Source organism: Phycodurus eques, chromosome 17 (assembly GCF_024500275.1).
Source record: "Phycodurus eques isolate BA_2022a chromosome 17, UOR_Pequ_1.1, whole genome shotgun sequence".
In the NCBI taxonomy this organism is placed as follows: domain Eukaryota; kingdom Metazoa; phylum Chordata; class Actinopteri; order Syngnathiformes; family Syngnathidae; genus Phycodurus; species Phycodurus eques.
Window position 1 is genome coordinate 2,723,782 of NC_084541.1, and position 14,662 is coordinate 2,738,443.

At 41.4% G+C, this 14,662-nt stretch overlaps 2 protein-coding genes across 2 annotated transcripts; one reads left to right on the forward strand and one right to left on the reverse strand.

Moving 5' to 3' along the window:
• The first annotated feature begins 208 nt into the window (after positions 1-208).
• On the forward strand, positions 209-1,927 carry atg101 (autophagy related 101). Its single transcript, XM_061702428.1, has 2 exons — positions 209-755; positions 830-1,927. The coding sequence occupies exons 1-2, from the start codon at positions 504-506 to the stop codon at positions 1,232-1,234; spliced, it is 657 nt and encodes a 218-aa protein (XP_061558412.1). The 5' UTR covers positions 209-503; the 3' UTR covers positions 1,235-1,927.
• On the reverse strand, positions 1,594-12,856 carry zbtb21 (zinc finger and BTB domain containing 21). Its single transcript, XM_061702427.1, has 2 exons — positions 12,767-12,856; positions 1,594-11,161 (listed from the first exon to the last, which is right to left on the reverse strand). The coding sequence occupies exon 2, from the start codon at positions 11,157-11,159 to the stop codon at positions 8,130-8,132; it is 3,030 nt and encodes a 1,009-aa protein (XP_061558411.1). The 5' UTR covers positions 11,160-11,161; positions 12,767-12,856; the 3' UTR covers positions 1,594-8,129.
• Between the last annotated feature and the right edge of the window lie 1,806 nt (positions 12,857-14,662).

Here is a 14,662-nt window from a genome sequence, read left to right on the forward strand (position 1 = left end):
GTTGGCTCCAAAAACTCGACAATACTGTTTCTCAATACGTGTGGATCCGTAGGTGTCTCATGTATCTGTGCTGTGATTAGCAATTATATCCTTTGGAAGTACGAAATAATTGTTTTATTCATTCCACATTCGAAATTATTATTAGTATTTTTTTTAAATCATTTGAACTGTATGGGTTGCCGTAGATCGTACCATTGACATCATCACCACAGCTTCCGTTCCCTGTTGAAGCAAACATTTTAGCTCGGTATCTTGGTGCCTCAAAGGAGTCCTGGATAGATTTATAACAATTTAAAGTATCTGGAGATAATCTCAAGACATAGCATCCTATAATAGTCCCTAAATTATCCCCCCCCCCCCCCCGCGTATCTGTCACGGTAATACAATACAGGTCTAGCAGTGCGCTAACGCTAAACCCACAGCGGCTAAATCTGGTTTGTAAACAGACGCCATCACGGCAATCAGTTATTGCAAGTGAGAAGTTTGGGGAAAACGGTTTGGCAATGAATTGTCGATCAGAGCTGCTTGAAGTTACAGTGGAGGCGAGGCAGGTCGAAGAAGCAATGCTGTCTTTGCTGCACACAATTCTACTGCACCGCAGCACTGGAAAGTTTCACTATAAAAAGGAAGGTACCTACTCTATCGGTACAGTTGGCACCGTGGACATCGACTGCGACTTCATCGACTTCACTTTTGTCAGAGTTTCCTCGGAGGAGCTTGACAGGGTGATCAGAAAAGCTGTGTCTGAATTTAAGGTACAAGTCTGATCATGGTATTGCAATGATGCAAACGAGGGCCTGACACTTGACCCATGTCGACATGTTTACAGGACGCTTTGAGCATCTCTGGAAGCGATGGCATCGGTCAAATTTCCCTGGAGTTCTTCCAGAAGAAGAAGTCTCGCTGGCCTTTTTCTGACGAGTGTATTCCCTGGGAGGTGTGGAGCATCAAAGTCAACGTCGTCAACCTGGCGAACGAGCAGGAGAGGCAGATCTGCAGAGAGAAAGTGGGAGAAAAACTCGGCGAGAAGGTGATCAACGTTGTCGAGGTCATCAATCGCCACGAGTATCTGCCAAAGATGCCCACCCAATCCGAAGTGGACAATGTGTTTGACACCAGTTTGAGAGAAGTCCAGCCTTACCTCTACAAGATCACATACCAGATCACTGACACTCTCGGTACGTCTGTGAGTACCACCATGCGAAGGCTGATCAAAGATACCTTGGCACTGTGAAGCTAACCTGTCTCTCACTACACACAAATCCAACAGGAGTTGCTCCGATAGGAACTGTTTGGTAAAGGACAGGCACTTAGAAAAGTGGAGTGTGAAGGGACAACATTCATTCAGGGTAAATCATAACAAGTAGGCATGCAGTAGAGTAAAATGCTAGTTGGATAGGCTTGCTGAAAGCAGTCAGGAGTGAAGGCCATCCTTTCCATTTGCAAAAAAATCTTTTCAAGAAGAAACATTGTCCCATTCAAAACTGCGGTCATGTACAATCTTTTCACCGTTCCCTTATGGCACATTTGGCACACTCGTAGCTTTCCCTTCAGCCCCTCATACTCTCGAAAGCATGACATTGATTTCCAGATTATCTTCCTTTTATTCACAAGATATGTATTGCTTGTAATCATAATAAGACAACAGTGCTGATATGTAAGCGCCACACATCACGGTACAAGGCTAAGCATAGACTAAGTACTTTTCTCTACACTTATATCAATTGTTTTTGATTATGAAATAATTGTACCATTATTTAGGTAATTCCTTATCCTCTCGCCTGACACCTTCCGGAAATGCAACCTTAACAGTAGTAGTACTTTGAACATTCTATTGCCGACTCTGCTGCCTTTAAATATGAAATATCATTTGGTGTAAATAAAATGGTTTCTCTTCCCATGAAAGCTTTTTTCCAAATACTGTACCCATGGACAATTAACAGCTAGTTTGTTTTTGTAAGGTATGGGTGACAAGAACCCATGCATGTGAAACTTTCCACTACACATACATGGAAAGTATGATGATGCAGGAATAAAATAGGGTTTCCTTCCAGTATGCTGTTTTCCAAATAACAGCAACAATTCCTGAGCTCCACTTCCTAGTTTCCAGGGCACAAGCTGAGCTCCATATGAGCCCCCAAGCTCAAGGTTACAAGCAAACCGGACAAAGTTTGTTTAGTCCACTTTTTGATGAGTCTGTAAAGTCCCACATTGTGGTGTTAGTCTTACATTTACCTACATGTGTATGTTACATTTAGAAAAGGTCATTAGTTTTGCTCTGTTAAAGGAACACCCCGAAGAGAAACATGCACTCTCCGCTATAAACCGGATGAAAAATTAACTGTTGTTGGTTAAAAGTACTGGCCTCTTTCAACAATTCACATGTTCAATAGGGCATCAATACACATTCTGAAATTTAATACAAATGTTTACATTGTCATATACAATGTAAATCTTTATTACAGAGATAAAGCACAAAAACTGTAGAAAAAAACAGCTGCAAAAAAGCAACAGTAGCACAACCAATGCTGATACAAATATTATTGCAAGTCGAGCACATGTGTACTAAAAACTTTAACAAAATTGGTACAAAACTTTAGAAACACAAGCATGTACACAACCCTAATTATTTCCGTGAACAGTACACAAAGTGTTTCTCACAAAGAATGTAGGCGCACTGAGTCAATATCACGATAAGGAGCTTTTGAGATGTCCCCATTTCACCCCCCAAAAATCTGAGATTCTCCATTGAACTTAATATTCAATGCATTGTCAGTTATGCTGTTAGAAATACATATTGATCAAGCTCCCACATTTAAAAAAAAAAAAAATCTATAATAAACAGCAAGCAGACAATGTGCATGCAAACAACAAAATACGTGAACTAGCTGACAAGATGCACGATGCCAGGCTGGACATTTTTGGCGAATGTTAACATTTTATGTGGACCGTCACTTAGCAACATGATTCAGTTAGCAAGCTGTACTGTTAAATATATTTCAAATTTCTGAGGTATTTATTTTTTTTAAATATCAGTTGATATTCCACTGATAGTGGACACGTTGAGCTTGACAACATCCAACTACACACATGAAGTCAATATTTCATCTGTAATTAGCCACTGTTTCAGCATCCATTAAAAGACAACACGCAGTTGTGATGTCACTGTAAACATCAGGGCTTCTATGAGGGAAGAGACTTCTCGTTGTACTGGTATGTCATCAAATGTTTGGCCACTTCTAATGAGACCTCAGAACATAACTATTCTGCTACATTTTCATAATGACTGAGTGATTCTGATGAGGACACCAAAAGCACATCATGTAACGATACTGACCCTGGTATTAATGGAGTCTCCAAAAAAATCCAATCCGCCACGACAAATGTCTTGCCACAGTGGGACGCTCTTTGAATTCGGCAGCTCCCGAATGTATCACAATTCATCCACATTTTTACAATCAAGCCAAAGCAGAAGTAAAAGTATGCACTAGTACAAGAATAAACTGTGAAACATCTAGGCTACAATCAAAACACAATCAGCAGTGACTGTAGGAAGCAGGAAAATGTACCTCATGAGAATAAACTCTTCCGCCTCAGAGTGCCTCACTGTTCCAGATGTTACCACCTGAGAGGAGTCATCATGCCACCTAGTATTATTAAAAAGGCTGTAAGTTGCATAAGCTCAACAGTGAAATATAAAGCTGTTTGCTTGTACAAATACTAACACTGGTCGCACGGGGAAGGCAGTCAACTTACTGAGGTGGCCTGTGGATAAGAAATTATTTTTAACATATTTTTTGATATAAATTTCAAGTCTAGTAGACATGAGGAAAGCCAAGGTCCAGAATTGTGTTACATTATCTAATATCAGTTCAGTATCCAATATTAACGACACATTTACTATTATCAAGCTTTGCTGCGAAATAAATTCATTTCGCATAACGAATGGAGCCTCCACATCTACCGTTGATTCGTTTGTACTCATTTTTAGCATAGTATCCAGGGGCGAATGCTTTCAATGGTAAACAGGCTGACTTTATATACAGTGCCACAAAAAGGTATTGGCCGCCTTCTCATATTCTTATAATTTTGCAGTTCCTCCCACGTTGTTTCAGATTATCAAACGAATGCAAATATCACACACAAGTAAACTTAAAATGCTGTTTTTAAATGATTTCAATTGTTAAGGAAAAACAAAACAAAACCAATTCAGTCACCTAGCCCTGTGTGAAAAAGTAATTACCCCCTTTGTGAAATCATTAATTAATTGTGGCAAATCACAATTTTTGGTTAATTTTCACTGATCACATCCAATCCTGATTACCTCCAGACCTGTACAGTCAAGAAATCACTTAAAAAAAGAATCTGTCCCAACAAAATGAAGTCAGATAAAAGATCTACAAAGGCTGCAACAAAATGACACGTTCCAAAGAAATTGCAGAACAGTTGAGAAATAAAGTAATTGACATCTATCAATCGGGAAAGGGTTACAAAGGCCATTTCTAAAGCTTTAGGATTCCAGCGAACCATAGGGAGAGCCATTATCCGCGCATGGAAAAAACATGGAAACAGTGGTGGACCTTCCCAGGAGTGGCCGACCTACAAAGATTACCCCAAGAGAACAGCAATGACTCATCCAGGAGGCCGCAAAGGAACTCAGGACAACTTCTAAAGACCTGCAGAGCTCCCTGGCCTCAGTTATGGTCAGTCTTCATGACACAATAATAATAAGGAAGAGACAAGGCAAAGATGGCATCCATGGCTGAGTTCCAAGGCGAAAACCACTGCTGACTAAAAAGAACATAAAGGCTCGTTTTACTTTTGCAAAAAAAATTAAATATCTGAATGATTCCCAAGACTTTTGGGAGATTATAATATATGGACTGACGAGATCAAAGTTGAGCTTTTTGGAAGGTGTGTGTCTCGTTACATCTGGCGTAAATGTGGCACGGCATTTCAGAAAAAGATGATCATACCAATCGCCAAAGATGGTGGTGGTAGTGTGATGATTTTGGGCTACTTAGTTTCTTCAGGACCTGGACAACTTGCTGTAATTAATGCAACCGTGACCTCTGCTCTATAACAGAAAATTCCAAAGGAGAATGTTCAGCCATCAGTTTGTGACCTCAAGCTGAAAGTGCTTGGGTTCTGCAGCACGATAAACATCCAAAACACACGAGCAAGTCAACTTCTGAATGTCAAAATCAATATGGCCTTGTCAAAGTCCAGACTTCAATCCAATTGAAATGCAGTGGCATGACCTTTAAAATGCCTTTTATGCTCGAAAACCCTACATTTTTGCTGAATTCAGCCAATTTTGCAAGGAAGAGTTGGCCAATATATCCCCACAGATGTGAAAGACTCATTGCCAGTTACAGAAAACACTTGATTTCAGTTGTTGCTGCTGAGGATGGCCCAACTAGTTATTAGGTTTAGGGGGCCATTACTTATTTATGGAGGGGCAGGGAACTTTGAATAGTCTTTCTTCCTTAATAAATGAAATCACCATTCAAAAACAGCATTTTGAGCTCACTTGGGTTATATTTGTCTGATATCTACATATGTTTGATGATCTTTAACATTAAATTGGGGAAACTATGCAAAAATACAAGAATTTAAGAAGGGGCCCAATACTTTTTCACAGCACGATAGCACTTCTCTTTAAAGCACTTTTACAGTTTTGCGTCATTCATGCAATGATGAGGGCACACGCTTTTAAAGGAAAGAAACCTGCTTATCTACACACTAATGACACAGTATCATCAGGTCCACTACATTACTCAAGGGTACTTGGACTGAATGGAGCTATGCCTTTGGGGCCTTGTGAATTAATTACCATGATGACCTATTAATCAAGAGATAAAAAACAAAAAAAAAACAAAAAAAAAACAATAGGTTTAATATTAACGCACATCACAGATTCATTAGCTTCAGAGTCAAATACTCTGCAAAGTAGAGGACCACAAACACACAACTTTTCAGACCACAAACACACAACTTTTCAGTCTATGCCACTTCCCATGAGAACAAATTTTTACAACATACAAGATGACACCTACTTAAACTGTACAAAATGCATCTTAATCAACTAATTAATATTTAGGAAGATAAATTAGCAGTGACTGTAACCTGGTTTCTCCCTATATCAGTGTTCTGAAATGCTTGAACAACCTGAGACGTTTTGGTGTATGTATACAATGTTTGATATGTGCTGCTGTTACATTAAGGTACTATAGTTAGAAAATGTCTGTAATATAAATTGATGTGTGAAGAAAGTGAAGAGCAATAAGATACATGCATCAGTCCTAAAGTCACAACTGTACAATTCAAACAGTTTTGAACCTTTTGACATCTCCCCAGTTATATAAAGGCAAAAGAGTGCATGACGTGAAGAATCTCGAAAGGTCATAACACCAAGAAATCTGATACAACAGCAAAAGCACGAACCAATATTTGAACTGCAGCAGATAAACGAAAACATTTACGCAGAAAACTGCATGTGATCATACCCCCGTCCATACTCATAGAAGTCACATGTGGTACAGCTGAAGTAACATGGGTTACAACTTCAAAAATCTTGCTCTCTTAAAACACCTATACGCACATGTAAATACAATTAGGCAACTACGACAAGTTGAACTAGATAATTTTGGCCTGAAAATAATCCATTTTCAAAGCCCAAAAAGTATCTGGAATTCGTTTTCACATTCATGTTTATACAATAGAGTATTAGGGTCACACTGAAAAGAAAGAAAAAAAATGATACTTAAAAAAAATAGTGACATGAGAAAGCAGTAATCATTTATGAAAAAAAAAAATCATAATTGTACAAAAATGAGGTAACATTCCAAACATAAATGTGCACTAAGAATGATAACTGTGGAGGATCTTCTGAAGATACACTTAAAGGTCTCATATTTTACCAAACCAACTTTTTCTAGTATGTGGGATGTTATATTGGCTCTATCGTGCCTCAGTAAACGTGAAATATGAATTAAAATCATCCACGGATTCCTTAGTCCTAGATGTTTTTCTGCCGGGAGGCCTGAAATCAGGTCATTCAAATTTCTCAAGCTTATCTTCGTCACAAATGAAGATCTCCGCCTACTTCTCTGCTTCTGCGCTATCAACAGAACAAACACGTGTGCTCTCACAAATGGGTCTTCTAAATGGAGTGAACCAATCAGAAGAAAGGGAGCGGCCTTAGCCAAAAGTGGATACAAAACTGGGTCAAACAGAAGTAACTGTCAGATGAGCTTTTTCTGGAGACTAGTGTAGACAAAACCAAGGTATTTTCTTAAATTAAATTTACCCTTTTATACTAAATCCATGTTAGACAGTGACACTATGTAAATAGGCAAAATACGGGACCTTCAAAAGTAAGACTAAATTAAATAGTCAATGTTTTAGCACATTAAAACCTCGTATGAGAAATTTAATGTTTTGTCTGTTCCTGAGAAAGAACTACACCACAGGTGTCAAACTCAAGGCCGGGGGTCAGATCTGGCCTGCCAGATAAATTTTTGTGGCCTGTGAAAGCAAATCATGTGCTTCAATTTCCATAATTCTTGCAAAAATCTGAAACATTTTAAAATGTCATACTTCATGAGAAATTATCAAAACCTTTAACAACAGTTGAACAAATTATTACCCTTGACATCTGATTTCAAAATTAATTAGCCATAAATTTGTTGTGTATATGTGATATGATAAGGTGATTAAACATTTATATGGTTTCAAAGTCACAACGACCCTCTGAGGGAAACCGTGGCCCACGACAAAAATGGGTTTGACACCTGAACTACACAGTCTGAGATCACCTCCTGTATCGCTTGTTTGTGTGGGAATTTTGACATTCACTTGATTCAGATTTTTTTTTTTTTTTTCAAATGTAGAAAAAGATATGATTCTTCTTCTGGGGAAAAAAAACAAACAAACCTTTTTTTATCATTTTTTTTGTGCTTTTTAGTGTAGCCCAAATACTCTGTCTGTTGACAACCAAATCAACACAGCCACCTTAATATAGGACGCTGGAGGCAAGCGAGTAAACTATACATTCAAAGTATGCCTTTTGCAGGCTTGTTTGCGTATTTGATGCTTGAGTATGAACCCTCAAGATAAATGAACTTTTACACATGGCCATGACTTTGCTCATGGCTCCAGAGACTGAAAGCTGTCTTGAAGGTCCTATGACAGAGTTTGCACATGTACTGCCGTTTGAAGGTCAATGCAGAGAGAGATGGTGCGTGGTAAAAGAGGGTCTCTGAATCCTGAGCCCCACTTGAATTCTCCACGCTGTTTGACCTTGACACGGGACTATGGTTGTGAGGTTGCTGCTCAGACTGAGCTTGGATCTTGTTGTTGTTCACCGATGACATGGAAGGCTCAGGGCTGCTGGACTCATCGCCCGTTGCAACCACGACGGGCCCGGCTTGGGTGAGCACAGAGGCCTGTGGAGAGGGCCGTTCAGAGTTTTGAGAGGTCATGGGAGGGGAGGGGGGGAAATGTGGGGGGTGCCCATCCATCTCTTTGACTCCGTGTTCACTCGCGCTTGACATGTGCGACTGAAAGTGGCTCCAAAGGCGGAAGTTGGTCCTGAAGGCTTTGTTGCAGATGTGGCAGATGAAGGGCTTGATGTGGCACAGGAGCTCCTGGTGTCGCTCCAGGTCTTTTCGAGAGCTGAAAAGACTTCCACATTTCTCACAAGGCCACACGCCAGGTTCTTCCAGTCCTGTTTGGCTGGTCTCCGTTTCTTCCCGCTCACTCAGAGCCTCCTCCAGCGGCTCTTCTTTCACCACTAGTTTCCCATGATGGCCCATGCTCAGGTCCTCAGGCACATAGGATGAAGAGTCTTCTGAATCATACATAGGTGTGCCTGAGGAGTCATTGTAGATACTGCTCTCTCTGGCAAGAGGTTCACTCGTGTAATGCTCCTCTAAGAAAATTTCTGACATTCCTTCATTGTGCTCTTGTTGCCTCAGATTCATCCGTTCCTTAATATTCATCATGTTGTTGTTGTGCACCTCCACCTGGTGGCGCCAGATGCTGAAGGAGGACTTGAAGGTTCGCATGCATTCCAGACATGTCAGTTTCTTGTACTTGCAGTGCACCTCATGGTCTTTCTTGACTGTTGGACTTGAAAATCTGAGGCCACAGTACGGGCATACAGTGGAATGCCGACAACCCCTCTCATGATCACCCTGCTCGATGAGTGAAGGCAACTTCATATTACAGAGTCTACAGGCATAAACACCAGCATCGGAATCATTCTGGTGAATCACCCCATCCTGTTCCTGGTAGAGGATGTTCTCCCCTTCTGTGTCCTTGTCAGCTTTTTCTGCAGGATGTGTCCTTAAATGCTGCCTGTACTGTGACTGAAACACAAACACTTTCCCACAATAGGGACATACAAAGTTGGACCTTGATCGCTTTTTGCAGAGGGTGGAAGACTGCAAAGCTTGTTTATTCCTTTTTAGCTTCCAGAGCAAAGCTTTCTTTATTTCTCGCTCTCGGACAATGTCTATCAGTTTCTTTTGGAATCTATCATCCATCACCGGGGAGCTGGAAGATGATGCTGGGTTCTGTAGGACACCATGCTGAGTTTGACAGTGTGTCCACACTTTGAAGTTAGTGTGGAAGCGCTTGTGGCAGATGTCACAAGCGTACGGCTTTTCAGGGTTGTGGTACATATTTACATGTCGATGTAGTCCGGCACTGGACCTGAAAACCTTGAAACAGTTCCAGCAAGTAAAAATCTTGTTCGGAGGCGACTCGTCGTTGTTCTCGTCTGTGGTGCTTTGAGACACAACTTCTGACGTGTTCTCTTCAGGGGAGACGGTGTATTCCTTAAATATTTTGTTCTTCTTGAATGGGTATCGTCTGTTGTCTGACCTCTCTTTTCGTTTCCCAAAAGGAACGAAGCTAGCCTTGGAACACTGTTCGTAATTGGTTTGCATGTTTTTAAGATTGACTGGCAAAGCTTCGCCAACTGTGATTCGAATGATGTCCCGGGGGTCTGCGAGTGGACTGCTGGGCTCCACTTTCACACTGTGCTCTCTTTCTACCTGAGTTTGTCCATCACGTCTGCTGTGACACTTTGACTTGAGAATAATGGGAGATGTTCTCGCGTTGCCATTGTGAGGAGATATTTCGGAATCTGATGCCTTCGATGCCATTTTAACGACTGACTGTTCGTGATTTTGCAGCTCCTTGAGCTCCAGTGTGGGTGAGAAGACTGGAACAGGGCTGTCCATAGACAACGATCTACGAAGTAAACTTTTTATGAGTGGCCCACTCCGGTCAATATTCTGGTTCAGTTCAGAGGCCTGACCCGGAAAGGACACTTTGGTGCTGTAGCTTTGCTCCTGCTCCCCAGACTGCTTCATGTCCGGGTCTGCGCAAGATGGCAGTCTAATATGCTCCAATTCAGCATCACTGAATGATGCGGATGTTTTCAGCAGGGGCCTCATAGAAGAGTTGTATGATGGATTCCCTTTGAAAATGGATGGGTGGGTGGACCTCCTTCCAGAAGCTTCACTTTGTTCGGGTGATTTACTCGCGATTGGTTCCGAGTTTCTGACTGAGTCACAGGAGTTAAGTTCTAAAGGAGGCTGAGTCAACTCTGTTGTGACAAGAGATGATGAGCTTTCAGATGATTTTGTCTGATGGCTTGGACAAGAGGGTTCGGATGCATCATTCCTGACACGGCACACAATGACGCTCCTTGTCTGGACATCATTGTCATCCCCTTCTGTATAGGTCAGTCTTTTTCTAGAGATGCAATATGACGCATGTGGCCTTGTGGACACTATGTTGGTGAGGAAAGGGATTCCCAAGGTGTACCCGAGCTCTTGGATAGCTGAAAGACTGTCTTTGTCCACAAAAAGTGAAGAGGAGTAAATGTAATTCAGAACTATTTCAAAGGCATCAGGCTCACAGAAGTCCAGGTTTACAACCTTCAGTGCCGTATCATCCATCCTGGTAAAGAGGGACTGGAAATATTCACTACTGGCAGCAAGAACACTTTTATGGGCTCGGTACCGCTGATCCGCCACAACTAGCACCACATCACACATGTGGCCTCGGAGACGCTGCTCATTGAGCAGCCCCAGCATGGAGAGGGCGTGGGCAGGATAACTGTAGTGCACTAGGCTCTCCATTGCTAAAAGGTGACAAAAGAAGAGCACAAGAAGATGTTAATTGTGGGAATGAACAAGCAAATGTGACTACTGACAATACTTGATGAGAACTGCTTTTTTTGTAATCAGGTACTTATTAGGGGCGGCATGGTGTACGGCTGGTTAGCACATCCGCCTCACAGTTCTGAGGACCCGGGTTCAAATCCGGCCTCGCCCCTGTGAAGTTTGCATGTTCTCCCCGTGCCTGCATGGGTTTTCTCCGGGTACTCCGGTGTCCTCCCACATCCCAAAAACATGCACATTAGATTAATTGAAGACTCTACAAACTGTCCGTATGTATGACTGTGAGTGCGAATGGTTTTTTTTTTTATATACATGTGCCCTGGGATTGGCTGGCAACAAATTCGGGGTCTACCCCGCTTCCTGCCCGCCGTTAGCTGGGATAGGCACCAACGTACCCCGACCCTAGTGAGGATAAGCGGTGTAGAAAATGGATGACTGGATGGATGGATGGGGGGGGGGGGGTATGGGTATTAGCATGTCTGATAGAAGAGCCATTCCACCTCTGAAGAGCCATTCCGCAAAACAGCTACACCAGAGCCGTAACATACGTTCCATGTCCGTGACATTTATTACTTCCTTGTTAGGGATTCTCTGATGTTGATTTTACTTATAGCACTGGGTTTAAAAAAAAAAAAAAAAAAAGCATTTTTATAAGTTGTCTGTTTTTTTTCAGACTGATTTAGGCCAATAAATTCGTTGTTGATCAGTGATGTGAATGTTATATATAATAATATAATCATATTATTACATATGCACAACAAATTGAGAGACGATTAATTTTGAAATCAGAAGGGTAATAGTTTGTTCGACTATTGTTTACATAGTCATATTTGTGAATTGTTTAATTTCATCTCGAGTTGACACAGTTTGTTATATTGCTATGTTAATTACTGGTGTTGTCAATTTAGGATCCAGTTTGTCTTCATTCGTCCAGCAAAACGACTAAGTTTACAGCTAAAGCTCGCCGCAAATAACGAATCAGTGCTCACTCGTGTCTTTTTTTTTTTTTTTTTTTTTTTTTTTTTTCCCCCCCCTACGAGGCAGTCCAGTCACGCTTAGGGTATTAGATCATCTGTGAGACGTGGCGCACTCCCGCATGACACTTTACTTCTTCTTCCGCGAAAACTAGCACGTCGGGATAAGAGAGTGGCAGCATGTTTGGCGATTTATGCGGCGCCACATTCAGCCATTCCTGCTCAGTCGTTTAGCGAAAATGTGCTGTCGAGTAGGGCGGGGGGGGGGGGGGGGCAAAAGTTGGGCGCGTTATGCACTCAGTTTAACAAGACTCTCGGCAGGAACACAATATGGCTACATAAATCAGCTACCCGTGCTATGAGAGTCGCCTTGTTTAATATTGACCATTCAAAAAAATGGTAAGACGAAACGTCGCTCCGAGCTAAACAGGTTGTAGCTCCTCTGGTTTTAACAACAGCATAACTGCCCCCTTTGAGTTACGTCAGGGGCGAAAGGGGAAGGGGAAAAAAAAGCGCCCACCACTGACTGCTACTCTATCAACAATGTTCCACTCCGAATTTAGCCAATTTACAATATAATTCTCCGCTTACCCGGCCCTCGGGATTAAGTTCTTTCATCCAAACAACCCGGACTTTCTTCAGTGTTGTGTCGTTTTCTGCGTACTGGTCGTGATTCCATCCATTTTGAATTTGACGTCATCCCACACCAGGGATGAGGTCATTGCAATGAAACTCGTCACGTGCACTGCGCGTGGATTGGCTAGAAGGTCTGAGAGGCGGGACCAAGATGTTCGGGCGAATTTAAAGGGATATCACTGTATTTTCCACGCAGTCAAGCGAGGGTGTGAAACGCATTTTTTCTTCAAAGGCCACATTCAGCGAAAAAAAACCCAACGCACTTTAGCTTTAAGATCTAGGAATCCATTTAAATTTTCATAAATTTCCTCAACCAGCTGGAAATATTGGCAACCTCAAATGACTCAACACACCACGCGAACTAATGTGGTAACTATTCTGAAAGAGGGTTCAGTTATTGTTCAACCTTGTAAATGTACACATAAAAATAGATCAAAGTTGTGGCAGTGCATGAAAAAAAAAAACTCTTTTGAACTGAAGCCACCGACTGACATTTTGCGATAGTCAGCGTCTAACAATTATTTTCGACAGAACATATTCATTTTAAAAGAACTGTATTCTTCACAGTGCAAAAGTGGCACGGCTCCTGATACTTGACATTTTTTATTGTAATTTTTTTTACCGTTCACGGGTGCATCAATATCAGGTGTCAAATCCTGGGTAGCAGCAGTATTTTAGAATGTCATTTAAGTGGTAAGTGATCATTTATGTGGGTGTCAGTGCGACCTCCAGTGAACCAAATTAGCAACAGCAGTTGCTTTTATTGAAAAATAGCAGTTGATGTGTTCTCTATCCCCACAGGCTGGATTGGACCCCCTGACAGGCCAGTTCTAGCCCGCAAACCATACATTGGACACACCTCGAAGACACAAATTTTTTTTGGGGTGAGAAACATCTGCAGCGATGTGAGATATATTTGTTTGTGTAGCGTTGCGAGACACTGTGTCTATGACCTCCATTGATGTGCAATAATATGTTTGTGCCACAGATAGGCGCTGGGTTGCACTCCTGTGTCATCTTTGCTCCTTTTATTTTTGCTTTCTCCATGTGTGACAGTGAGTTCTTTTTTTTTTTTTTTTTTTTTTTTGCCTTATTCTTTGACAACTTTTTGCCTCCGTGAGACTGATGTGGCTCCTTATTGAATATGCCACGCTTGGCTAAAGATACTGCTTATACTCCATCGTCCATTCATCCCAATGCAACGTTAAGCTGCAGCAACTTAACATGGAGCATTTTGTGTTTGATCAAAATAAGACTTTGCGCACATTTGCTTTTACTTTATCAATAATGATCAACCTTTTCCCCTTTATTCTGACATATTACAGACCAAAGCAGTGACTTAAGTCAGTCAGTCAGTTGTCAGTTGAATCTATAACGAAAATAATTGTTATTTGGAGCTACAGTATAAATAACCTGTCATTTGCATATAGTTGAACCTGAAGCAGCCTCAGAAGTGTAAAACCAACTAGTAGCCCTTCGCATTAATCAGTACCCAAGAAGTGGCTTTCAGTTTCAAAAAGGTTGGTGAGTACATCACTCCCGCTCATGTGATATTGTTTATTTGGTTTTCTTTAATCATTGAACTATACCAAATAAACAACAATGATCACTTAATAAACAGTAATAGGGGGAAATGATTTTGCAATCAACTTTAATGCAAAATAAACAAGTGGTTGGCACACCTACCTAACTGTTCTGATGCTGCGGGTTCAAATCTATTCCGTGTGGGTTGAAATCCAGGTTCTGGCCTTCCTGTGTGGAGTTTGCATGACAAAAACATGCATGTTCGGTTCATTGAAGTTTTTTATATTGCTGTTTTTCCAATATGTGCCCTGCAATTGGCTGGCGAGC